Genomic DNA, 27,558 nt, shown 5'->3' with positions numbered 1-27,558 from the left:
GCAAAGGAGTTTTGGAAAGAGTTACCCTTTGTAGCTTACTGTAACATATAAAAGCTGTTAGCAGCTCCTGTAGTCAGCAGCTAGGAAGCCTGCTGAAGTTTTTTTTTTCAAATCTCTCTCTCTCTGTTTTTCCCTCCCTTCCTTTGAGGGGTTGTAATAAGACACACTCCTCTTTCCAAGGGTTCGCACTAGCACACAGAAAAGAGCTGTTTAACTTGGAAGAACAATACTCTAGGCTTTTTGGTTCTGCAAAGAGGTAAGCCATTGAGCTCAGTTTGCTTTGCATGCATTTTTATTAATACACATTTTGCTGGGCTCATTTTAAACTGTACTAGTGAAATAACTCTCTTTCTATATCTTTCCATGTTTCTTGTGTGCTGATATGCTTTTGAATGTATACTAAGTTAGAATGAGGGCAGAATTTATTCATTAATGACCAGCATAGATGCTATCTTTTTAATAGTCAGGATATTAGGTGCTCTTTGCAGCCTCTTCAGTTGCATTAAGAGGGGCTGCATGAATAAATTCAGTTGCATGTCAGAGAGCAATTGTGTATGTACTGTTGCTAGGTGATACAAGATACAGCAATTTGATTGCTTTATTTATTTGATTGTCTGGAAACATATTTTGAATTTTGTTTCTTGCATGAATCAACTTGTGTGAGCAGTAGAGGTCATGAAGAAAATATTCATCCCAACTGATGCTCTTAACTTTTTTTTTCATTTTTCACAGATCTTCTAAACTTTCTGGCTTAAAGTAGTATTCTGTCTTTCCATAGGCCCCAAAATGATAGTAATCACAACCATTGGCAGTGCCCTTTTAATTTCCATTGTCTGTGACACAAGTGCAGTAGTTTTACCCAATTCCACTGACGTATATTGGTCAGCCAATGATTCTACCAATGCTGAAGGGGCTTTGAATACTCAGCTGGATTCGGCAAGCCTCCCCAAAACCAGAAGCAAACGATACATTTCACAGAATGACATGATTGCCATTCTGGATTATCATAATCAAGTGCGAGGCAAAGTCTTCCCGCCTGCATCTAACATGGAATATATGGTGAGTAGACATTAATTTAGTCCTGCACTTCTTTTCTGAACTTTAGGACTTCAAAAACTCAGGTTTCATATTACCACATGGTGCCATTGCTTTTTTTAATTTTGAATTTATCAAGGCCAATGGCTTTTGCAACCATTGTACTGATTTGCATGTGCTGAGTAACTCCAATGCTACCAGCATGATATAGACATTTGTGCTCTCGCATAAGCAGCCCTGCTTAGTCTGAATGAAGGCAAACTCTATAATGAATACGGCATAAGTTATAATTTCTGTAGAGAGGCAATGTGGTGTAGTAGTTTGTGCACTGGACTATAACTATGGGGACCAGCGTTCGATTATCCATGTGGCTATGGAAATCCAGTGTGTGATCTGGGTGAGTCACACATTCTCAGTCCCAGAAAACCCTCTGATAGGACAACCATCAGGTTGTCATAAGTTAGAAATGAAGGCACACAGCAGAAATAATAAATACTGTAGTGAAACTAAGACTCATTTTGTGGTTTTGGCTTTCAACTCCCAGAAATCCTAACAGCTGGTAAACTGGCTGGGAGTTGTAGGCCAAAACACCTGGGGACCCACAGGCTGAGAACTACTGATCTAACCCTAAGTAGGAAATTTACTCCTGGAAAAGTTATCATGGGGGAAAGGTGTCTTCACTGAACCCAATAAGAATAGCTTTTTGATATGTGTTTATGGAATGGTTGTTCCAGAAAACAATAGTATCATCATGGTAACATTGTTTTATGAGTGCTGTATTTATACATTCTCACAAAAGCAGACAATTTCATAAATTCTCTTTAAACAGAAATTATTTGCTTATATTGATACCCAGCTGTACTTTGACATCTACGGGCAGTTGCTTTTGCGATATATTTGTGGGTCCATTTGTTCCAAAGAGCTCTAGTTAAAACTGGTAGAAATAGATTCAAGACAAAAAGGGAGAGAAGAGATTAAGGAAGAGCAGTACTGGAACATCTGGCATTCAGTATGAATCCTCCTTGCAAACACACATGGGACAAATTTGTTTCCCCTCCCCCTTGAACACAGGGAAGAAAGAGCACCTTGGGGGTGATAACTTTCAGCTCATAGAGGAGCTTCTGTGTTGATGCTATTTTTTTCTTTTCCTGCCTCTCCCCTTTTTGAGTATTGCATTGGGGAAACCAGCTGCTGTTTCTTTCTGGCTGCATCTCATCACCAAACCATCAGTATCCAAATCTGGGAAACATGAGATGGATGGATCACATGTTATACTCTCATACCCATGGTACTTGGCCATTCCAGTGAAGGTCACAGTAGTAAGCCACATGAACTCCCCAGGTTTAAGTGATATTAGAAAATTAACAGTGCAGAGAATGCTATATTTTTGATAACAGTTTCCCCCCATCCTTTGCAACAACATGGTCTCTATTACCAGCAAATACAAATTCATTTAATGGTACTATCCATGCAGGTCATTGATCTTCAATTATGATTTCCCCCAGAGTAACATGAAAAGAGACATCAGTGTTGCAGATGTTTAAAAACTGGGAGGAGGACACAAAGAGAGGGGAGAACAGGAAAGAGGAGGAAAGATTTCCAGATATCTCAGTAGCCTAAATGTTTAGTCAAGGCTTTCTAAGAATGGATTCCAGATATTTTTTTTCAGATGAGTATGAAATATGTGTTCAAACATTTAGTGCCAGACATTTGAAACCAAATACATAATGCTAGAACTATTCTTTCAGAGGGCTTGTAAATGGAGGTATTCTTGGAATACAGCCAAATATTAACTTTGTGGATTTTAAGGGCTTGGAAAGCCTCATGGTAACTGATCTGTTCGGCTGTTTCAAAACAAAATGAAATGTGGAATGGGCTTGAAATAAGTTTATGAATAACATTTTCAGACTTTTAAGACCTAAGTTTGATTTTGAATTTTCTACTCTTTCCATATTTGTGATACAATTCAGGTAAACTTAAAAGGGGGTTGGTTGATACTTTTGAAATGATGCAAAATGCATTCATTTAAAAAATGAATCAAAATGCTTTTTTCACTGGAATGTCACTTAACAATTGTATCTTTGGTAAATGCATGTGTAAAAACACTTCTAAACTCACAGAAACAAGACAGAATGAAGATTACACTGTCAAATGAGAACATGTGCCAAGTTGAGCTTGATAAAGCTTGCTACTTTCTAGATGTGGGTGAGATGAACCTTTACTACCCATCCAACAATCTGAACTAAAATCTACCGTAAGAAAAGCATGAAGGATCAATGTATATTCAAGAAATATGTTTATATGTCTTGCTTAAATGCAGCTGTGGGCCCTTCCATACAGCCATATAACCCAGAATATCAAGGCAGATAATCCACAATATCTGCTTTGAACTAAGTTATCTGAGTCCATACTGTCATATATTCCAGTAAAATATGGATTTTATACAGCTGTATGGAAGGGCCCAATGTTAATTATTGCTGTTTTACTCACTGCATGTATCGGTGCAAAGAATCATGTCCATGAACAGATTTTGAGTTTTACTTCCTGTTGAGGAGTCAAAATACTACGCATCTTCTTTCCTTAAGGAATTATATGGTGGTGGGAAGGGGGACTCAGATGGCCCCATAAATAAGTGTGCAATCAAGGAATGCATTTGGGTGTCACATCCCTACAGCCACCATACTTCATAGCACTGTTTCCCGCTGGGATGTTTGAGAAGATCTTACATCACAGTGGATGTACTTACATGAAACCATCTTCACATGAAGACATGGCTCAAGTAGAAGGGTAAGATTATGTGGGTCATGACTTTCCACATAGGTTCTTTGGCTTTGTGAAGGCATAATTCCAATTCTTATAAACACACTGTTTTCTGAGATAAATAGTATTACAACATTGGTCCAGATACAGAAAAGTGTGGACTATATGATGGAAGAACTTGGAAAGTAATTTTTTATGAATTACAACACCCAGAGGACATACTGGTTGAAATATCTGGGAGTTGTGTTTCAAAAAAATACCTTTACTAACTTTAGGTGCAGAATTACTATATCATTTGGAATTTAACCTTTTTATTATACTATTAGTAGTATGTACCAGTGGAAGTTCAAACAACAGAGCTCCATAAGAAATTATTATGAGATTGCCACTTTTCCTTCCTTCAAGTAGATCAGTGTTTCTCAACCTGTGGGTCCCCAGATGTTTTGGCCTTCAACTCCCAGAAATCCTAACAGCTGGTAAACTGGCTGGGATTTCTGGGAGTTGTGGGCCAAAAACACCTGGGGGCCCATAGGTTGAGAACCACTGAAATAGATGGAAATGGTGGCTAGTGCCTTTCCTGTCAGTGTGTCAATGAATCTAGGATTTCATGCAGACTTTGAATGATCTATCCAAGGTTCTGAACTGTATTGCCAAAGTAGGTTTAGATTAGTTCTTTAAGATTACTTTAGACTAAAATGAGAATTGATTCACTGTTCCACTAACACAGAAGCCACCAGCTGCCAGTGGTAGAATATGTATCAGAGGTATTGAAATAACTACATCAGAACTACATCAGTTATTTTAAGGGACTAGGACCTAAAAATGAGTTTCTCGACACCCCCAAAGCTTCTTTGGCACCTGGGATACAAAGGTTTATGAAAGTTTTTTCCATAAGCAATATAGAACACATATATACTCTCTGCATGGATATTCAGAAATACAAAATGAATATGTGCTGAAGTCACACCCCCCATTTAAAAATGCAATAAATTGCAATAAAAATGCAATAAATGCAGATTCTCACTGACTGAGACTGAACCAAGACATTTTGCTGCCTGGGGTAAATGGAGCAACAAGCATCCCCAGTAAATAAAACCAAGTACTGTATCCAAGTTAAACAAATATCTGGGCACTTGAGATGAAAAATGCTCCAAGCACATCTCTGTATCTCTAGTAAGTGACGTACAAAAAGGACATATAATTAGCTCCCATTTCATGACACTCCAAATATAATGCCTGAGGCATCCATCTCATTCCACATAATCATAGGGCTAGCCTGTCACTACCAGAATAATTAAGGAATAATTTTCAGTGCTTAACTTCAGCCAAAGGCTCATTGGCATTAGCTCCAGTAATCTGCTTCAGTAATATCTTATTAAACTCTGGAAACTCTCATTTCAGAGCTAGGCTTCTTTTGTATATGAATACTAGGTGTTGGAGGAAATGCTTTTTCAGAATGCTAGAATAAATTCTTAGCTCTGGCATTAGAAAGAAGGGTTTTCTGGCACATTTGAGCACTAACCAAAGCATTAAAATCAGTAATGGAGAATGGAGGAAAAGTAACAAGTAGCCAGTAAGGCATTCTAATAATGTATCCGTTCCATTTTTCCTTTGAGTCATGCAAAACAATACTTTCAACTATTTTATTTCCATCATTGCCAGATTATTATATTCAAATAGAAGCAGCAGTTCTTTGAAGCACAGCATTTGTTTGAATCAGTATGGTGACATTTCATGACAGTTTCACTGTCATATTTGTGTCACAGTGTCAGCATTACCATGACCTTTCAGTCTTTTGCACTGAGCCAGCATTAGGATTACAAAACCTGTAATGCAAAGTATCTGTAAGCAAATCATGCCCTGCTAAACAAAAATTTGGGAATATTAACTCCAGCAACCATATGACAGTACTAAAGGAGTAACAGCAAAAAATGGAGTTGGATGGCATTCAAAAACACAGATGAATTTTCCATGGAAATCAGTTAAATCAAAAGCAGAATAGAAATTGAATTTTTGCTGTGGATTTGTATGCAGGGTGAGCAGATACTATCTTTACAAGTAATAGGCTGAGTATTGTTTCCTGATGAAGGAGCTGAAGGGAATCATAGCACCTAGATATCTCCCATAACTTGTGCTGCTTGCTTGTGTGTATATTATATACAGAGGCAAATGAAATTGTTAGTCTAAATCATGGCTTCCAGGAGGCCTTCAAAATTAGGCCAAAAAACTCTTTGAAATTATTGGAAGAGATGCCAGAAGCTCTTGGATCACGTGTTGTTCACCTCTGTTTTAGGCCATATAAAAAGATTCGAGACTGTTTTGGAAAATTACTTAGTTTATTGATATTAAGAACAAAGAAAACAAACAAATGCAGGAATTGAGAGAAATTTCATGAAGAAGTGGGGGCTTAAATGTTTATTCAGATCCAGTATATTTTGAGACAGATTACTTTTCATGAGGGATAATGGTACCAATTTAATAATGAAAGTTAAAGCAATTCTGTGCATATTCTGCTGATACAACTATATCCTAAGCAGTAGCAGAATGTAATCTTCTATTTCGGGAGTAGACAGCTTCGAAGAGTCACTTCTAGGACCCAACACAGAAATGCTAAAAATAAAATAAAACCTGCTAGTGTACAGAGATCAATGAAAGTTCCAGCACTACTTGTTTTGTTGCTCTTGCTTTTCATAGTCTGGGAGGGATGGAAAGTCAATTCCTGACTTGGTAAAATGAATTCAGTAACCTGAGTTGTGCCCCGGAGGAAGAGAAATCTGTCTTGAAACATCTTAGCCTTTAAATATTTAAAGAGGGTGCTTTTAAGCCCTCCTCTGCAGCTCGGAAATGTATTTCACAAATGTGAGTATCAGCTAGTGAAAATGTGTGGAATCCTGTTGGTAATGATTGTTGGGCAAAGTCTCATTGGTGTGAGTCCTTTTTCAATTGTGGTGCAGTGAGGCTGGAGGGTGGCAGTGAAAGTCATCTCTGTCAGAAAGGAACACTGTGAATTAGCATGGCATCTTAATTTACTGACAGGGATGGCATTTGCTGTCACCCACCAGTCATCACAGCACCTGCTGCCCTCTTTGCTTCCGCTTTCCATTGCCATAATTAAATCTTATTGTTCCCAAGCAATGGTTCCCAAGCTTTGGTCCTCCAGATGTTTGGAACTTCAGTTCCCACAGTTCCTAATAGATGGTTAAACCCTTATGCTGGCAGGACTGATGACTTGAATGCTGGGTTGCTGACCTGAAGGTTGCCAGTTTGAATCCAGCCCAGGGAGAGCGTGGATGAGCTCCCTCTATCAGCTCCAGCTCCATACGGGGAGATGAGAGAAGCCTCCCATAAGGATGGTAAAAACATCCAAACATCCGGGCATCCCCTGGGCAACGTCCTTGCAGATGGCCAATTCTCTCACACCAGAAGCGACTTGCAATTTCTCAAGTCACTCCTGATATGAGAAAAAGAAAAGAAATTGGCTGGGATTTCTGGGAGTTGAAGTCCAAAACACCTGGAGAACCAAAGGTTGGGAACCACTGTTCCAGAGCTTGGAAATTTTGATTTTTTGAATTATAGCTCCCAGAATTCTCTCATTAGCTCTGCCACTTGATGTATACAATACTTTTATTCTGCAAGGACGTTGCCCAGGGCATGCCTGGATGTTTTGTGTATAAGTTAACCCCATGTATAAGTTGAGGGCAGGTTTGGGGGCCAAAGTTATGGATTTTGATATGCCTGAGAATAAGTCGAGGGCCATTCTATGGAGGGGAACACACCAATGCTGCCTCAGAGAGCTATGCTGCCCTGGCCACTGCTGACATTTCCCCACCCAGTCATTCAAAAGGGCCAGAAATGGCACCACAGCAGAGAGAATAGAGGGAATCAGTGCTTTTTTAAGGATCTCCTAGGATAGACTGAGCTCTTGCCTTTTGCCACTCTACTCAGAGAAGGGGATGCTTTTTGTTTTAAGAGTTAATATGCAGTACTCTCAGTGACCCATGAATACATCGATCTAGTTTTTTGGGGTTGACTTTTTGACTATAATTTCTAGACTTATACAGGAGTAGATAAGAGTAGTTAGTTAATAAGATTCCTATTTAATCTTAGAGATTATTATGAGTGGGATAGTAGGTCCTCATTTTATAATAAATGGACTCTGTTCATATTTCACATGTTAATAATGTGGATCAGAACATTATTATTTTGTAATGCAAGTCTCATCTCAAATTCTGTTTACCAAGCAGCATATTAGAAGCAACTATAAAACAGTATGTGTATAATTTGAAGGGAAAAAAAGGTTAAGTTTAGGACATTTCTCACATTTCACAAACATCAGATAGACTAGACCTAAAATGTGAAATTGACCTATTCCTGAAGTGGATTGATTTCTCCATGATGAAGGCATTAACATCTAAGATATATGGCACTTAATTTCTTTAGAGTATTATTGGTTATGACCAGCATCTTAAGTTCTTCCTGGAATGTTGCAAGAAGCCAATGCACACTCTGGAGCACCTGCCAGTAATGTGAGCCTTTCAATTCTAGCTCTCTGGAGATGAATTACTATGTTCTACAGCAGCACTACAATATAACATTTCATTTCATTTCAGCTTCCACTGAATGCATTTTAATGTTGCAAATAGGCTGGATAAGCAGAAATTCTGTTACCTACTGAGTAAAGAATTCATCTATTTCTGAAAGGGCCATTGTCTTACTATGAAAGAATACTGTTTATATCAAAGTCAGCAACACATCTTGAATGGCTACATATTGATAACCAAAGCATAAGAAGCTAGTCTGTCAGCATGAAAAAGGGGAATGAGGATGATAGCAGCTTCTCTTTGTCATGATTGTAATTTTGTCAGGTTTTTTAAAATAAATAAATAAATAACCTGCTTAAATCCATCCCCAGTTGTGTAGCATTTATTGTAAAATACACAACCCACATTTCCCATTATTTTCTAGGAATAAATGGGAAACATTTGTTTTTTTCCCCAAGACTCGTATAGGCAACATTAGGCCCTCCCATACAGTCATATAACCCAGAATATAAAGGCAGATAATCCACAATATCTTATTTGAGTCCACACTGCCATATAATCTAGTTTAATGTAGATTTTATACAGCTGCCTGGAAGGGGCCGTAGTTGATTTTGAATAGAAAATTGATTGAATGATGTGAACTGGAACTGGCTGCAGTTTTAGGATTCCCTAAGATTTGATTTGGTATTCAAAACCGATACATACCACTGCTATAAGAAATGAGTTTGGAAGTAAATTATTCAGAAGATGGCCTGCCTTCCAATATTTTAGCTAATAATAATAATAATAATAATAATAATAATAATAATAATAATAAAAAAACTTTATTTATATACCGCCCTATCTCCCGGATGGGACTCAGGGCAGTTTGCAGTCATAAAAGCAAACACAAACATTACATAACAACATAATAAACATTATTAAACAAGTAAAATAATACAATTATAACAATAAATCACACTTACATGACCAGATCAAGGAGGCGGGAACCAAGCTAAGAGATCTGTCCTCACCTTGCACCAAGTGGTAGAATCACATCCCAAAGTTTACAACAAATACTTCCAGGATTATCCAAGGGTCATGACTCCAGATCACTGCAGCTGGGTCACTGTATAATGGGCCGGTTTGCCCTCCAACAGTTCTGCTCTGCCATCCCACCTTCTCCCCTGCTTTTAAAATGTCCCAGTTCCCTTCTCTTCTGTTTCTCTTTTTTCACTGGTTTTCTTCAGTTGTCATAAATTGAATTGCCAGAATAAAGTAAAACCATCCAGGGGGTAACTACTAAAACATAAAATAACTCTTTTAATACCACTCAAGACCTGGCAATGTTTGGCAGTTATGTTAACATATATGGTTGATGGTAGAGCCCATATCCACTATTACAGTGGTTCTCAACCTGTGGGTCCCCAGATGTTTTGGCTTTCCAACTCCCAGAAATCGTAACAGCTGGTAAACTGGCTGGAATTCCTTGGAGTTGTAGGCCAAAACACCTGGGGACCCACAGGGTGAGAACCACTGCACTATGAAGATGGTTCAAAATGTTACACCCAAAGGTAACATTAATTGCTTAATGCCTGTAATAATTGAATCTCATAGTCAAGAACTTTGGGTAATATATAATTAAATTAATGGCATTTTCCTTTAGTTGATGGAGATGGCACTCCAGTGTCAACTGGTCTCCTTCTTCTTATAATTCCTTATGTGTACATTGACCAGAGCTTGATAAAATTACGTTTTGTAGTCCAGTACCCAGAATCTTCCAGGTAGCATGAACCCTGGAAATGTTAGCTGGGGGATTTGATAGTTAAGAGTAAAAAAATAATATTTCCAGACCATTTCACATCAAAAGCATCACTGCTTACTTTGAAATTCAGAATGTGAAAAGAGGATGAAATTAAATTGAAATTTTAGTATTTCATAATTTTTGGAATTATTTGTTGCATTTCTGTTCAGTACCACCAAATCTTTTCTTTGGTGGTGAAGGTTGGCCCATATTTCTGTAAGTGATACAACAAGCTCCAGGGCTTGTTGTTACTTGGAAGTCTAGTATGGCATCTTAAGGACCACAGGGTGATGCAATACGAAATGGGCTATCCATTTCATTGGATGCTATCAAATAGGATGTATAAAGTGGATCTTGAATGTTCATAGGCATGACCATTGTTAAAAGTATGATATATGTGGCCCCTTAGCCATTCTTGTAGATTGGTGCATAGCTGTGTAAAATAGCTGCAAAGTACACATATTAATCCCTACAAAAGTGGGTATGACCAATAATAGGAAGGACGTGGGACAAAAATTGTTCTTGGAATTGTTGCAGTTGTCCAGCCTTGGTCTAATATCCAAGAGAATCAGCCTTGAAACAGACCACTTGGATGCTGTGTTGGATGGCAGATAGTGGAGAATTCACACACACTTTTGTAGGGATTAATATGGGGAAATGGTACTTTTCCAATTTAATGACCACATCTGTCAATAGAACTAGGAGGAGTAATTTTGATTCCCATTGACTTCAGTGGAACCAATTGTTCAGTCCTAAGTCTTATTATGTCAATTAAACATGTTTTTTCACATTGCATTATTGTTCCATTGACATCAGAAGCAGATGCTGTAGTGTTCCATAAGCTTGCTAATCATTTTAGAGCTAAACAATCCAGCATGAACATTTGTGACTTAATAGTTGGATACAAATCAAGATCCTGTCTTGGAACTAAAGCTGACTTTCTAAACAGTCTAAACTCTCAACTCATGATATATTTTTCTCTTCCTGACATGGCTGCTAGAAGAAAATGTAATTTAATCACTTTTGAAGCATTGGAATTTTTGATTATTTATTTTATTTTATTGTGCTTTGGAGCACTCAAACTGGCTCACACCATTTAAGACTAAGCTTTTAAAAAAGCAGGGTTAAACACTTATAATCAATAAAAGCAGCAACAAAAGGCATTGTTTAGTCAGGAGCAGAAGTAAAAATGACTACAGGTTTGAGTATTTCAATGTCTTTTTTCTCAGCAACATTTGGAAGGGGTTCAGGTTTAGACTTGAAATCATCTCACTGCTTGGTAAGAGTTCAATTCTTATCACACTAAACTGTTACAGCTCTATCATTCCATTTTAACTGCCAGGGTAACATTCTGTGGAATCCTGGGATTTGCAGTTTTGGAAGGAGCATTTAGGATTATGAGCCAGAAAGTTACTAGGTTTCACTAACTATAAACCATAGAATACCATGAGATGCAGCTATGATAATTAAAGTTAAATAAAAGCATAAAAATTGAGCTGACTCAGGGTGCTTCCACACTGGGAAAAAGCTTACAACAAAGCAGATTTAAAAAACCCACTTTGACGTGGGTTTTGTCCCTACACCCCCTCCGGAAACTCAGGTTTTCTGGGGCTGTGTGTCTAGATGCTCTCCTAGTAACTACTGGGAAGGTACCCATACACCCAACCCCCCCCCCCCCCCAAACCTTAAAAGTAAAAAAAAAAATCCTTATTGGGCCACCATTATTCTCTAACAGGCCTCCAGGCATGTAGAAATGATATGCCGGGGAGGGGGGTGGGATAATGCTCCTGGCCCGCCTGCCTGCTGGCATGTCATTTCTATGCACCAGGAGGCCTGCCAGAGCTGCATAATGGTAAGGTTTTTTTTATTTTTAAGAGTTTTTTGGGGGGGGATTGGGTGGTATGATGGAGCCTGAAAAACTGTGAGGGCTGTGGGGACTGGCCCCTGGGTAGTGAGTATTTTAAAATACTGTTTTGGTAGAGCAATGTGTGATGGTTCAGGTACCCCAGTATCTCAGTAGAATGTAACCTAGTATAAATCAGGCAAAGGTAAAATATTGGGTAAGTATGATGGAAGTTATAGACCAATAAAATCTGGAGAGACATACATTACCTATACTAATGAAAATGGACAAAGATGTGGTATAGTGCCAGCAGTCTATATTTTCTATAGATTTAATGGAACAGATTGCACAGGTTCCTTTTTGAACAAGAGGAATCTGTTTACTGTCAGACAAATGTCCCTCAATTAAATGCTGAAAATATTGAAAATAATGAAATCCACTTGTATGAATCTAGAATTATTGCATATCATTGAATATACTGTGCCTTCCCCAATTATGGTAGATTCCTGACTCATATTTGATCAGGAAGCTTGTTTTCAATTAGATGGTTTTCAACAGCCACACAGTTGAAAACCATCTAACTGAAAATGAGCTTCCTAACCAACATGTGGGTAGACAATTAGCTTTCTAACCAACATGTGGGTAAACAGATACTTGTAGACAGATGGTAACATTTTCCATCCTTTTCACTAATCCAAAATATTTAAAGAGTTGAGAAGGTCTTATGGAATCAAACCAACTTCATGTTTCCTGATTTTGGGTGGTATAGTGGCAGTTTGCTGCTCTAATTGTGAGAAAAGCTTGGTGATGGAACCAGTTGCCTAGAGAGACAATGGGATCTCTTTCTCTGGATGTCTTTTTAAAAAGGATGGACAACTATCTGCTGTGTTTGCTAGATATCCTGAATTCAGCAGGCTGCTGAACCTAAGGGGCAAATGGTCCTTTCCAACTCTCAGATTCTATGTCTCTAGTGAAATGATGAGAGAGATCAAGAGAAAAAAAAGTATGATTAGGGTAGAAAGTGACTTGTCTTTTAATGAGAAGGATCTGCAGTGGAGAACATAAATAAATCAATATTTGATGAGCGCACAGTCTTTCCTGTATATCCATGGCCCTTTTATGGACCCCAGTCCAGTTCTAGGTGAATTCCCAATATCAGGGTTGCTTCCCATAGTTCTGTTTTTTCCCTTTTCCCTTTTTTATCTTTCTTTGTTTCAGTGGCAAACACATGTAGGACACTAGCCAGGAACTGATTGAAAACATGCAACTTTAGAATTTTGGAATTATAGGATACAGATGATATACAGACATTTGCTCAAATGTTAGGAAGGTTTTTTCCCCCATCACGTCTGCTTTTTATAGATCTGAGACCATTCTAACATTGAAAGTGATGACTGGAATCCAGTGAGGGACTTACTGTACATCTTTGTAACAGGACAGTCCATAAACAGTAGTGGGTAGTATAGATATATTACTAGGTAGCATTGACTTGGGTAGACCTAATTTTAAAACTTCATAAGGTGGCCTTGCTTTAGTAGTCATTTTCTCTTAACCTAACCTATTTCATAAGCTTATTATATATGTTCCTGCTAATAAATATTAATAGGTGTCATTCATCAGAGATACATTGTCAGATATCAATGCCACTGTTCGTGATATCTCTCTGTTTGTTGGCCTAGCTTGAATAGTAGAACAATCAGTTCAAGTAACAAATGCTGGATGAGAGCAGTGGCATCTGACAGACTACTCCTAGAGGATAGAATCTGATGCTCACGGGTACTTAGGAAGACATTACTTGATGCCTGTCTTAAAATGGAATTTGATCATGGTCCAATTCACTTCTAAACATAGACAAAGTTTCATTTTTTTCTTTGGTAAAATAACTATTTGAGAGAAGTCTAGTGTCAAGTACAAAGAACGTTCTTTTCCTGCAGTGGAATCTAATATGTGGAAGAAGGCCTTGTAGAAGCTTCAAAATAAACACATTTGCTGTATTTTAACAGAAGTGGGGGAAATGTAGTTCATTGCTTGCATGGATCCCCAATTTTGTTTTTGAGCCACCCTGTGCTAACCATCACCCATATTTTTTCCAGATAATTCATTTAATCCAAAAAGATTGTCTTGGGAGAATATGTGGTGGACCTAGGGGCTTCAACAAAGTCTTGAAGGGCCAAATGTGCCCATTATTTGTCCCACTTTTCAGTTGCTTTGAAAGTGTCACAGTCTCTCTCTCCTTCCACTTTCCCCCTTTCTCCCCAACTTATTTCGATTACTGCATGATGAGTTCATAGTGCAAAAGTAGTTTTCACTCAGTTAACTCAACAGCAGGGAGAAGAGAAGTTTAGCTGTTCCCAGTAGACTCAGGAAAAAGCAAAATGTTGCAGCTTCTATTTGGTATGTTCTTTCTTATATTCTTTTGCTGTCTTGACCTTATTGTCATGTTGCATACCCGTTTGGTTTTCATCTGTGGAAAAGTGGACATGCAGTTACATTAAACTGCTACATTATCATTAAGAGAGAGGAAAAAAACCATAGGTTTAGAGAGAGATTATAGAGAAACATTGTATAGAGGGAAATATTATAGTTGTTGTAATTTGTTCCTTCCAAGTGTTGGGGCTTCCCAGGATTATCTGGTTGGCCACTGTATCAAAATGCTAATGATAGGCTATTTGATTTAATGGTACAAGGTTTTCTTATGTTTGAGAAGGAAAAATGTAACATCAGAAATTGCTCCAACAGAGCAAGACCAGCCAAGAAACATAACTAGGTCAAACTGACATTCTTTTCTTTATTTCACTTTCATTTTAGCCAGATTTGCCAAAAGAAAAGGCACGTTCAAAATGAACCTTGAATAGAATATGCATATACATCAAATTTATTTAATGTGCAAGACATACATCTGTTTTTTTTTTTAAAGTTTAGCTATACTTGTGGAAACTCCTCCAGGTCTGTTTAATGAGTTAAGCTTAGAAACTATAGAACATTTCACTCTATGGCTGGATGTACATTGCCATATAATACAAATTGGAACTGCATCATATGGCAGTTGAACTGCATTATGCGGGTTCAAAAGATCATGCAACACAATTCCAAACTACGTTATATGTCAGTGTAGACCCAGTTTATATTTCTAAAGGCCATTTCAAACTATACAGTTTCCTCTGTAACTGTCATGGCAACATCTAGTGGAGTTCTAGTGTTTACCGTTTGGTGAGTTGCCTGGCAAAACATTCCAAATGCCCCATCCTTCACTTCTAATCCTAGGATTCCATAGAACTTTTTCCATGTTAGTTAAAGCAGAGTCATAGCACTATATTTGTGTAGCATTAAGAGACCCTATGTTCAGTTTTTCCCACTTCTCTCTGAGATACATGGTGAGTTCCTGTGTAACAGCTGATGATTAGATGGAGCCAAAATGATTACTGAATATGTTTTAAAACACCAAGCCAAAAAGAACTGGACATCAGAGAAGAGTCTGAATGACAAATAAAGACTGGAAACGATCTCTTTTTTATTACAAAGGACTTCCTGAAATATTAAAAAGGAGAAGAAAATGAATGACCTCTTTTGAAGGATTTTGGCACGAACAAGTCTTTCCAGTTCTCAAACAACTGAATTTAATTGAATGAAGATGTACCACATGCAGATTTAATATTCGTGGAAAACTTGTATTTAAAAAATCATTCCCAACACAAATGCGACTAATTCAGGGGAACACTCTAGAATAGGAATAGTTTTATAGAATTGCAAAAGTGATGAATGTTTTTGTAGCTTTATGGTGGGCCTTTTTGCAGTAAGTGACTTGTTCACAAAAACTGGATTCATAGGAAAAATGCTGATTTTCTGTTCAAATGTGTTGGTTTTGCAGAAATAAATAATCTAATCTGAAATAGTTGAAGACTTCAACAAGACAGGGTACAAAAAACCCCATCCTTTTTCCCATTGAAAATTTAATTCCAGCATTTTCACAAATACTCACAGAATTAAACTCTGTCACATCATGATGTATGTATACAAGGGCACAAGGGTTGTTTGTTTCCCCTCATCAAAATACTTAAAAGCTAAATGACTTTAAATGGTATAAGCCATAAAAAGCATGCCTTTTTTAGAACTATCATTTCAGAATTTCTACACTTGTAAGAATATTTCCCTCATCACAGAGTATATACCAAAGTCCTTCATGCAGCAGTACACCATGGCATAAATACAATAAATTTTATTTTTATTGGAAGAATTCCCATATTATGATTTCAAAGCTTATATAATGCAATATAGAAAGGTTTTGACATGGGATCACTTTTTGATGTGGGAAACAAGTGAATAAACTTTGCTGAGGGAAACAAACAAGCCCTGTTCCCTGTATACAGATATCATAATGTCCTTAGCTGAAGCTATTTCATAGAGCTCTTCTGATGCTATACCAACTGTTAGGAATTGTGGGAGTTGAAGTCCAAAACACCTGAAGGGCTGAAGTTTGCCCATGATTGTGCGATACTATAGTTTGGAGAGTGAGTTAGTGGCATATGCAGTAAATACTCTGACATCACAATTTGGTTATGTTTTTTCAGAAGTAACTCAACTGGAATTTGATTTCTAGTTACTTGTTTAGGATTGCAACTTCAATTAGTTGATTCACCTTGAAGTTTGGTTTATTGATCAGGCTGGGGATAAGAAATACAGAGCAAGTTGGGTTGTACAAGGAGGGAAAGCTTTGTCTCACTATGTTCAGCTGCTGCCAACTCTTTATTTACTTTCTTTTATATCCTGCCCTCTCTCCCTCGTTGAGGGACTCAGAGCGACTCACATACAGCAGCCATTTGATGCCATTCAACATCGTATTCAAAATACAAATCAATAATACTATAGATATAAAATTTATATAACTAATCTAAAAATAATAATACAAGATAAGACTATTGTTTCTTTCTCATGTTTCTCCAGTATGACTCATATGTTTGAACTCCTCCCTTCTTTGTGTTTAATAGAACTAAGAATTTGTATTTTGCCAGGTGTGGGATGAAAATTTAGCTAAGTCAGCAGAAGCATGGGCTGCTACCTGCATTTGGGACCATGGCCCTTCATACTTACTGAGATTCCTTGGACAAAATCTATCTGTACGCACTGGAAGGTAGGCTGTTAACTTGCAAGACATTTCCATTTAATGAACTCTGAGCACACTTAGGATGTAATTATACACACACACACACACACATATAATTCATTTTCACGAGCACATGTTAACACATTTTCTTGCTGTGGGGAAATAAATGAAAACCACTATTTTGGAAGATTACAATTTTATTTTTGTGGTATAAAACAATTTTCTGCACAGGAAACTTCATTTTCGGTTGTTTTCTGTACAGAAATTTTATTTTCTTCACAGAAAATGATGCCTTCTGTACACAAAGTGGCATTTTCTGCATTTTCACATTGAAGAAGTTCCAAGTGGTGACAGTTTTTGCTCATGATTATTTCAAGTACTTGATAAATTTATTATTTAACGATCAGTTGAATATTTTTCAAGCAAATTCTTGTTGTATATGTATAAAGGAAAAATAATTTCTTTTGACGTGACTTTACATTTTATTGTATTGCTACTTTGAAATAAGTAGCTAATGATACTTATGCACCAGATAATCTCCCTCTCTCTTTCTCTCCCTCCCCTTTAAAAAAACCTCTTAACACTGAAGATAGTGAACCCAAAGCATTACTACTAGTCCATTTCATTTCTGGTAGTGTTAGGTCAGTTAATGAAAAAGGAGCTCTGATTTTGAAGCCACCATGATCATTGAAATTGTAGTGCCAGTCACTTTTTTGATTAAATGTTCTCTTGTGTTCATAGTTTAGTTTATGCTTACATAGAAAAAATAATGACGGGTTAATCTATATATGATTTGTACATCAATAATATTGAGGATCTCCCACATTTTTGATTATATGCCTAGGTATCGATCCATTCTCCAGCTCGTGAAGCCATGGTATGATGAAGTGAAAGACTATGCCTTTCCATATCCCCAAGATTGTAATCCGAGGTGTCCATTAAGATGTTATGGGCCAATGTGCACACATTATACCCAGGTAATAAGACTTCAGTTTCTCCTGTGTCATGTTTTCACTTAAATCCCAGACCTCCTGGGCTAAACAGTATTGTTTTTCCAATATGGTTTTTAATAAAAGAGTATTACTGTTTCTCTAGATGGTTTGGGCTACTTCCAATCGAATTGGCTGTGCAATCCAGACATGCCACAACATGAATGTCTGGGGCTCAGTTTGGCGGCGAGCTGTTTACTTGGTATGCAACTATGCACCAAAGTAAGTAGTTCTGTTTCTATTCACCTGATTTCACATGTTGAGTCAGCACACATTCCATCTGCCTGTGCTGAGGTTAATACATTTTAGTTCTTGCTGTCTTTGTGCATCTCTTAATTCATTAGGCTTAGGAGTTTTAATTATGGTTAATTATAATGTAATAGGGGAAATGGCTTCACCAGATACTACTCTTTATAATATTACTCTTGGAATGTCACCAGGGCCTGCCCATCTCCTTTTACATCACAAGGGGATGTTCCTAAGTTTTAGGATTTTGCCCTGAAATCTCAGGGCCTGCAATATTCCCCATCTGAATGCATTTTTTTAACACTATGTGCATTTAAAAGTACCAGCAAATATATATGGAAGGATGTTGAGATGTGAGCCCAACAATATCTGGAGAGCTACATGTTCCTAAGTCCTGCAGTAGTGCAAGGTCTGTCATGCTAACAGTTGTGTATTTTAACTAATGTAAGGTGATATTCAATACAGACTGCACAATCACTCATGTAGTGATCTGTGCAGCTGGAATCACAACTTTTTTGCTAAACTAGTTTTACAAATTCTTTGCATAACTGCTTGCACAAAATTGTATTGCAGCACAAGTGTGTATTTTCACTCTCCTGTGATTGCATTGCATTTAGGTGTTGATGTTTTCCTCTTGACAGTTTGCATATATTTCTCAAGTCTATAGAATTGGGATGGGGTAAATAATTATCACAAAAGCCAGAATTCTGGTACAGTAGAGTCTCACTTATCCAATGTTCTGGATTATCCAATGCATTTTTGTAGTCAATGTTTTCAATACATCATGATATTTTGGTGCTAAATTTGTAAATACAGTAATTACTACATAGCATTACTGCGTATTGAACTACTTTTTCTGTCAAATTTGTTGTATAACATGATGTTTTGGTGCTTAATTTGTGAAATCATAACTTAATTTGATGTTTAATAGGCTTTTCCTTAATCCCTCCTTATTATCCAACATATTTGCTTATCCAACATTCTGCCGGCCCATTTATGTTGGATAAGTGAGACTCTACTGTACTTAGAAGTATGTGCTGTTTAATTATGTAATAATTTTAGTTGTTTAACTAAATTGTATCTTGTGGTCAGATCCCACCGTCAAACCTACTTTATTGCGCATCAGCTACGCAGAGAGAAAGGAGCCTTTTCCATCGGAAATTGGGCTGATGATATTTCTTCCCCTCTCCCACCAGCCAGAAAAGTCGCAAAAAACCAAATGTGTAGGGATAGGATTCTATTTCTGATTAAAGTCTTGCTGGTTACCAGAAGGAGGATGAAAATGTTATGCATCTATGTCCTGATTGCCAGCAGAATGGGACCCCTTGTTTATTAATGGGGGATGCCTGGTAAAATATGTTCTTGGAGGGAGTGCTGATACAATTATGGTAATAGTGCCACAATTGTAGCTACATAGTAATCATGAATGCAGATTCAGCTCTTAATTCTGATGGCTGTAATTCAGGATATCAGCATGGCTCAAGGATCTACATTTGACTATTAAAGAATAGATATCAAGATGTTTTTCAGTAGCATTTATTATGGTTATATTAATAATTTAAAATGCATTTTTCTGAATTTAATTTGTTATGAATCTTCCAGGCACAGGAAAAAGTAAGAGTTATGGAATATATGAAAATCACCATAGGAGTTTCTGTCACCAGTGGACAGTCTCCTCTTCTACCTCCTCTTCCTCCTTTTGTGTCAGATTTCTCAAACATTTGCCCATAAACTTCAACTGTACATTCACAAGCATAGCTGCTAAAATATCCAGTGGCTATAACCCTATATAACAGCACAGAGCACAATATTCTTGGAGAGGAAACTTATTTCTTTCTTCCTGACTTCAGTGCTGGGATGGGTGCTGCCTAGTCACCTTTCCATGATCAACAAATGGCAATGGATTGCATTTTGGAGTGTGCTTTGGAACATTGTGAAGTAGCTAGTAAATATCCAAAACCCACATATGTCCACATAAACCCAAGTTGTGTATTTTGTGGCAAATCGTAGGAAAACATCAGGCCTGCACATAACCAATGGAAAAATCAAGGCTTGGTCAGATCAACTAGATAGCACTCTTTTTTTTCTTCCTGCTATGCACTAACGAATCAATATGATTTTTCTTCTCCTCAGGGGAAACTGGATCGGAGAAGCACCATATAAAGTAGGAGTGCCATGTTCTGCTTGTCCCCCCAGTTATGGAGGTTCTTGCACTAACAATCTATGCTTTCCGGGAGTGACATCAAATCATTTATATTGGTTTAAGTAAAGTTGTGCAACATTTTAATAACTGCTCATATCATTTGACATGAGTATGTAACAGTATTTTGTATATTGAAATTTGCACATATTGTATGTATGTATATATTTATGTATATTGTAATTATTTCAGTGTGCATTGTGTAATTGTTTGAATAGATTGTCTCGGCTTCAAGCACTTCAGTTCAACAGGGTCAGGAATTAAATGAATACCATGTAACTATATGTAACATGAGAAAAAGGTGCCAGATCTGGCTCTGCAGAACAGTATTATCTCTGGGCTATTTTTCTTTACTCATTATACCGCAGAATTAATGCAAAATGATATTCTATTAAAAGAATTTATATAGAGCGCTTCTAGATAGGCTTAAACCCACGATGAAGTGGGTTTAAGAAACCCGTTTCGTAAGGGATTTAGGTCCCCATGCCCTTTGCAAAAACCCAGGCTTTACTTGGCGGGGGGGGGGGGGGGTCCCCTGCTCTTCTGGTAACTACCAGGAGAGCATGGGGCCACCCCAAACCCACCCTCCAAAGCTCTTAAAATAATACTTATCAGGCTGCCATTACTCCTCTCCAGCAGGTCTCCTGGCATGTAGAAATGATGCACCAAGAGATGCGGGGAGGAAGCAATTTCCCCCCATCTCCTGGCATGTCATTTCTATGTACCAGGAGAGCTGCTGGAGAGACTTAATGGCAGCCTGGTAAGTTTTACTTTATTTTAAGGGCTTTGGGTGAGGGGGGTTGGGGGAGGCAGTGGTGACTTCTCACTTCTCTGGGCTCATGGGCCCTGAAGACGTGAGATGGGAAGTGGGGACTGACCCCTGAGTAGTCGCAAGACTACCTGTGGGTGAGTCCCCACAGGCCCCATATCCCATACCCTGTTAGACTTGGGCCTTTCAAGAAGGCCCAGGTCTAATGGAGTATCAATCTAGAAAAAAGCAGGTAAAGATAATTAATTCTCTTTTACCTGAGGTGCTGTTTGGACGCCTCTGGTAAAAGTCTGACAGGGCCCGCATTTTGGACCCTGTCTGGAAGGGCCCATAGATAACTTTTCTGTAAGATATCTTCAGAATTCTTCAAAATATCTTCAGAAATAGCCATTGCTCCTCAGATATTTACAAGTAGAAAAAAATTATAGATATTTCTTGTTCTAGAATCTTGAGTGTAAGGGAACCAAAGTCCATGTTTGTATTTTCCCTTGCACATATATGTACAATTCTGGAGATTGGCTGTATCTCTGATGACAAAAACAGATGATTACAGCTGCTGCTTCTGCTGCTATTGCTAAAAAATATCCTAGATACAACAAGAGAGAAGCAGAGCTACCTGGCTGTGTTCTTTTTGACACACCTTGTCCCCTCTCTGCTGTTGGTATTACCTGGGGCTATATAATCCAAGGTGCTGTGTTGTGGACTATTTGCCCTCCTGAAATGGTGCTCTTTGCTGCCAGAATAAGGCAGGTCCCAGGGCTTTCTCAGTAGCATTAGATGGGGCTCTTAGGTTCTTTCAGGGAACATAGAAATTATGTGTCACCTATATTTTTCGGATTTGATGTCTCTTGCTTGCTATCAGAGCACCCGACTGCCAATAATGACAATATTGTAATTTGTGAACAGAGCCCATAACATACCTAATTCTCAGAATGGGACTGGGAGCAGGGCTCACCTCCCTAGTATTTTCATCAGGAAGATAATATGTGTGTCCCCATTGTGTGGTGTTTGACTGCCTTTTCTTCATCCGCAATTGAGGTGGCTGGATTAAGCTGGCTAAGAATTTATAGGAGCTATAGTCCAACAATACTGAGGAAGTCATGTTTCCCCTCGTTCTGATTTTCCTGATGCAAATATAATGTAAAGGACTTTGAGAGTCATTGCAACTTGAGGATTCAGTAAGAAAATAATAAAAACGACACATGCATTCACTTAAAAGAAAAAAAACAAATCTTGTGAATTTTGTGATTGGTCTACATAACAGTTTGAAACTGGGTGGATCTTTTTTTTTTCACTTGTTGCATATTTTGCCAGAGGGCTTGCTCCTGTGATGTTAAGTGAAAACATTTCACATGCTTAGTATTGTCCTTGAACAACCAAGTACAATCCCCTCCCTGGAGTAGGACTCTGTGGGAGACTAGGGGCTGCAGTGGCCCCAGGGGGCTTTGGAGAGGTGCATCCCAATTGAGGGCTAGAGGGCATTTTGCCATGTTTCTCATCCTCCCTGGGCTGTTTCAGACCCTGGATGGGCCTTTCATTAACACCGCAAAGTGACTTGTTTTTTAAAGTCTAAGGCAGGCTTTTTAAAAAACAGTTCTTTTGCCTCTTTTTTCAAAAAGGTCTTTCTTGGTTAAAGTGGTCCTGTCTCTCACTCTCAACATGGCAAATATACCCCCACACTCCTTAGAGGAAACACTTACTCTTGTGTGCCTTATTTCTACACTCATATCTGTGCTTCAGAGTCATCAACTAAATGTATTTCATGACTAATTAACAACATATTCAGCATGTTGACAGAACTCACATCCAAACCAAAATATAAATTTTCCCTCAGACTGACCTAGTGCTAGAGATGCCATATTTAAATTAGGGAGGGACTTTGTACCTTTAAGTGTTTTATAAAAATGGGAATTGATACCAGGTATTGCTTGTTAGCTGGTTGCATGACAATCAACAACGCCTGAAATTCTTGCATTTAAACAACCATTAAAGGTAGAGTAAACCTCTCCAGTTTTCCATCTGGCAACCCTACTTCGTGTTGAATCCCATTTTAGGAGAAAAGTGGGATATAAAGGAATGAATAAATACTGACTTCGTGATATAAGCTAGTGATGAAATAAGCTAATTTTACATGTTGTCATGTCTATGGATGCTGATAGGAATGACGAGCACACAGCAGCTCTTATATATTTTAATATGCTTTTTTAAAGAAAAAGTCATTACATTAAAAGCATAGTAACTGGCAGAAGCACCAGTATGCTTTCTAAAGAGATCTAGTAATTGTAAATACATGATTCTGTACTGTAGCTTGAAGAATTATGAAACAGATCGATATTGAATGCATAAACATATACATTGTTATTGCTAACTCTTCTCTTACATTGCTATGAATAAGTTGCTTTTTTTGGAATCTTGTTTTTAACATTACATGCAGTGATGCCTCCATCAGCAAACAGGTGCACAGGTGTCATCATAGTATACAATACAATGGCAGCCCATGGCCCAAGCAGAGAGGGCTGCCGCATCCCACCACTTTGGGCTGAAGACCTCTCTTCCCTTTGTGCTCAGACTGTGGACTGCCAGCTAGTGAACAACAAAGGTGCTAATAAAACTCTGGTGCAATTGAAAACAGTAACAACTTTTTAATATTCCTTTTAATGAAGTTTGAGATTAACCAGAATAAATACACTGTTGATCAGAAGGAGTAGGAAACACGTATGACATAAGCTATTTCATGTGAGCAGCTTCTTTTTAATCAGCCAGCAAGGTCCAACCAATAGCAGGAAGGCCTTAGGTACATACTTGGATTATGTGACTATATGGTAATCTTGCTATCATCATCATCATCATCATCAGACATTCTCCTCTTTACCCAAACTCCTGTAGTACTTAACAGTCAATGGTGGCTGCCATCTTTTGTGTCATAAGTGTTCTGCTGCAGACTTGTCCAAACATTTCAAGATTTAGCCATGTCTCAGATCCTATTGATGGACAGACTACAGATGACAGTAACACTTTAATAATTCTTATAATTCAGAGTAAAATGCAGATAACATTGTTGTTTATTTGCTTTCAGTTGACCTGGAAATCTCTAGGCATCACTCCTGTCATATTTCTGTTGGGGTATGTCAATGGTTTTTAAATGTTATTCCTTGTGTAGTGTCTTAACTGGTCTGACCACTAAACAGTGTGAACATTTTTTCTCTGTCTACACTGCCATATAATCCAGTTCAAAGCAGATAATCTGAATTTTATATGGCAGTGTAGAAGGGGCCAAAGAATGTTATCCAAAGGTAAGAATGGGCAGATTCATATAGTGGGGATATCATGACGTCTGAGAAATCTTAACAAGATGTCCTTAAATTGATCCAGTGGGATTGCTGTTTTTGCTATTTTCTCATTTTCATTATTACAGGATTTTTGCATAGGTTGGCTTTAGTGTCAGAACTAGTTGACAACTCTCACAAGCATTCTTATTAATATAAAAGTGTTATTGAACTAATTGATCCATTAAAATTTGGAGGGCAAAAGATTTTGTAACTCTGATTTAATGTTCTGCCTAAACACGGGTTATAACATTGTAAGAAAGTGATTTTCAAACAGATTGTATGCTTCATAGTATTTCTTCTTTATTTATAGAACAAAAATGTCTTGTTTCATATATCTGTTAACTTTATTTTAACAGTTCCTTCATAATAAGATTACCAGAGAACATTTTTCATTGTTCAACATGGGTGCTGCAAACATTAAACTTATTTTTCCATGTTACAGTGATATTAAAATTGTATTAAATTTGCATAAAACCTTTCTATACTTGAGCTTGTGAAACTATATCAGTGCAGAGATCATTTTGAGTGATTCTATAAGACTTATGCATTTAAATAAAAATTAAAATGATCACTACTTTATTGGTTTCATTTTCCTTCCTCCACTCTTGTAAATTTGGGCAAAACTATATATAAAAAACTATGAGCATGGATATACCATTCTGGGAATGCACATCACAAATATACTGTTCGAAATGTGTACAGTGATACCTTGACTTCAGAGTTTAATTCGTTCTGTGACCAGGTTCTAAACTCAAATCGCTCTTGTCTCAAAGCAAATTTCCCATTGAAATGCCATTAATCCATTCTAGCTCCCCGAAAACCACACCAAATTTTGTTACGTGTTTTTAATTAAGAAAAATGTACTTTATAAATAACTAATGATGTATGAAAATGTACTTTTAGAAAAGCAAAAATCATCACCCTTCCAAACCAGATAGATAGAAACTGATGGGAGGTCATCTGTGCATCTTTCCCCTCTGATCAATGCCTCCTTCCTTGAAGATTCTCTGCTTCTTCCATCCTGATCTTGGATGTTAAGCCGGTCAATCCTAGTTTAGACTTGGATGGGAGACTGCACAAGGGTCCCAGAAGAAGGTAATATTTCTGAGGAAGGAACTGGCAAACACCGCCAGCACAGTGAAATCCATTTGAGAGAAATATTTGAAAGCACAGCCAGAAAAACCCGGCCCAGCATTCCCAGCATGGAACCTCTCTCTGTTCTGTCTGGCTTGTGGGTGTCTGTTCGTTCTTAGCAGGGAGAAGCCCCCGCTAAGCTGCTATGTTGTTTTGTGGATGAAGGATGCTGCAATGCAGCTCTGGACCTCCCTCCTGGTGAAAGCCCCTCCCTCCTTCCCATAGAAAAGCCCACAAAGGATGAGGGAGCCCTGCCCCCCAGGGAGAGTGGTGAGTGGTGGAGCATGAGGCTTCTGGGGTGGTGGTGGTGGTATCTTTGGCTTGGCAGAGGTGAAAGGCAGGGAGGCGGCTGCACGGCTGAATGGTGAGGAGGGAAGACAGCAGGAGCAAGGGGAAACCTTTGCAGGTGGCATGCTCTCATGCTAGATTGTAACTCAGAGCTAGCTCATAACTTGAAGCAAAAAAGAGCTGAGTGATGGCTTGAATCTCGAAAAACTCACAAGCTGGGTTGCTCGTAAATCAAGGTTTCACTGTATTTGAATCTCCTTTGTGGACATAAAAAGGAGAGTATAAATGAACATAATAAAAATATGATGTGAATCAGTAATCTTTTGAAAGCACATTTGTTCAACTTTTTAAATAGGGAAGGCTGTTCAATGAATTCAACAAGTAACATGGGCAACAGCAGTTTCATGGAAGAATCAATATAAAAATAGAAAATGCAAGTTATAGGAACTGTTTTGTCTCCAGTATGATTTATCTGTATCTACCTGATGGGATATCACAACTGCTATGATCATGTATTTCAAAACCCATTCCAAAAATGTGCTCCATTACATCTTTGATTATATGTGAAGATTCATATTTAGAAGTTTTTCATCTGAGCACAATATTGTGTATCATATATGAATCTGCATAATTTCTCAGTTTTTTACCAGCATCGGTGTATTTAGATAATTTAAGGCTCTCTATTTAATGGTTTGACTCGGAGGTTAGAAAAAGTCCTATTTTGAACCAAAATTCCCATGTGAAAAGAAAAAAAAACACAGGGGTAGGCTAAAGGATTTCTCACCCATGGAAAGGCTGAGTGAGCACTGGAGTGGAAGAAGGGAAAGATCAGCAAGAAAAAAAAAAAGACTAGAAAAAGAAGAGGAGCAACACTGGGGAAATGTGAAGTAAGATTTCTAACTAAAGGGAAGATGGATACTTTTGTGATCAAACAATAAGACAGTGATTAAAATACAACAAACAAATGACATGAGTTTAAAATTCACAGTTAAAAATTTACTGGGTAGCCCTCAAGTGCAACTTAATAATGACAAGTGCAACTCAACAGTGACAGTCTGGCAAAATACAACAAAATCCACAAAACATACTTTTAGTTTTCAACAAAAATGCATAAAATTTATCATGTAGACTTTTAAAGCTTAACTGGCTTATTGATCAGGCAAAGATGTAGAATCATAGAATCATAGAATCATAGAATAGTAGAGTTGGAAGAGACCACATGGGCCATCTAGTCCAACCCCCTGCTAAGAAGCAGGAAATCACATTCAAAGCACCCCCGACAGATGGCCATCCAGCCTCTACTTAAAAGCCTCCAAGGAAGGAGCCTCCACCACAGCCCCGGGGAGAGAGTTCCACTGTCGAACAGCCCTCACAGTGAGGAAGTTCTTCCTGATGTTCAGGTGGAATCTCCTTTCCTGTAGTTTGAAGCCATTGTTCCGTGTCCTAGTCTGCAGGGCAGCAGAAAACAAGCTTGCTCCCTCTTCCCTATGACTTCCCTTCACATATTTGTACATGGCTATCATGTCTCCTCTCAGCCTTC

The 27,558-nt window shown here is 38.0% G+C and overlaps 1 protein-coding gene across 2 annotated transcripts; it reads left to right on the top strand.

The window, feature by feature from the left end:
• pi15 (peptidase inhibitor 15) lies at positions 1–25,170 on the top strand. 2 transcript variants are annotated; one of them, XM_008108604.3, is made up of 6 exons: positions 1–256; positions 779–1,059; positions 16,972–17,090; positions 17,908–18,040; positions 18,159–18,274; positions 20,432–25,170. In XM_008108604.3, the coding sequence occupies exons 2-6, from the start codon at positions 787–789 to the stop codon at positions 20,565–20,567; spliced, it is 777 nt and encodes a 258-aa protein (XP_008106811.2). In that variant the 5' UTR covers positions 1–256; positions 779–786; the 3' UTR covers positions 20,568–25,170. The 2 variants fall into 2 exon arrangements, with proteins under 2 accessions (XP_008106811.2, XP_008106810.2); XM_008108603.3 differs by having other exon boundaries at positions 6–256; positions 733–1,059.
• The last annotated feature ends 2,388 nt before the right edge of the window (positions 25,171–27,558 follow it).

The sequence above is a fragment of the Anolis carolinensis genome, chromosome 4 (assembly GCF_035594765.1).
Source record: "Anolis carolinensis isolate JA03-04 chromosome 4, rAnoCar3.1.pri, whole genome shotgun sequence".
Classification (NCBI taxonomy): Eukaryota; Metazoa; Chordata; class Lepidosauria; order Squamata; family Dactyloidae; genus Anolis; species Anolis carolinensis.
This window is presented reverse-complemented; position numbering and strand designations above follow the sequence as displayed.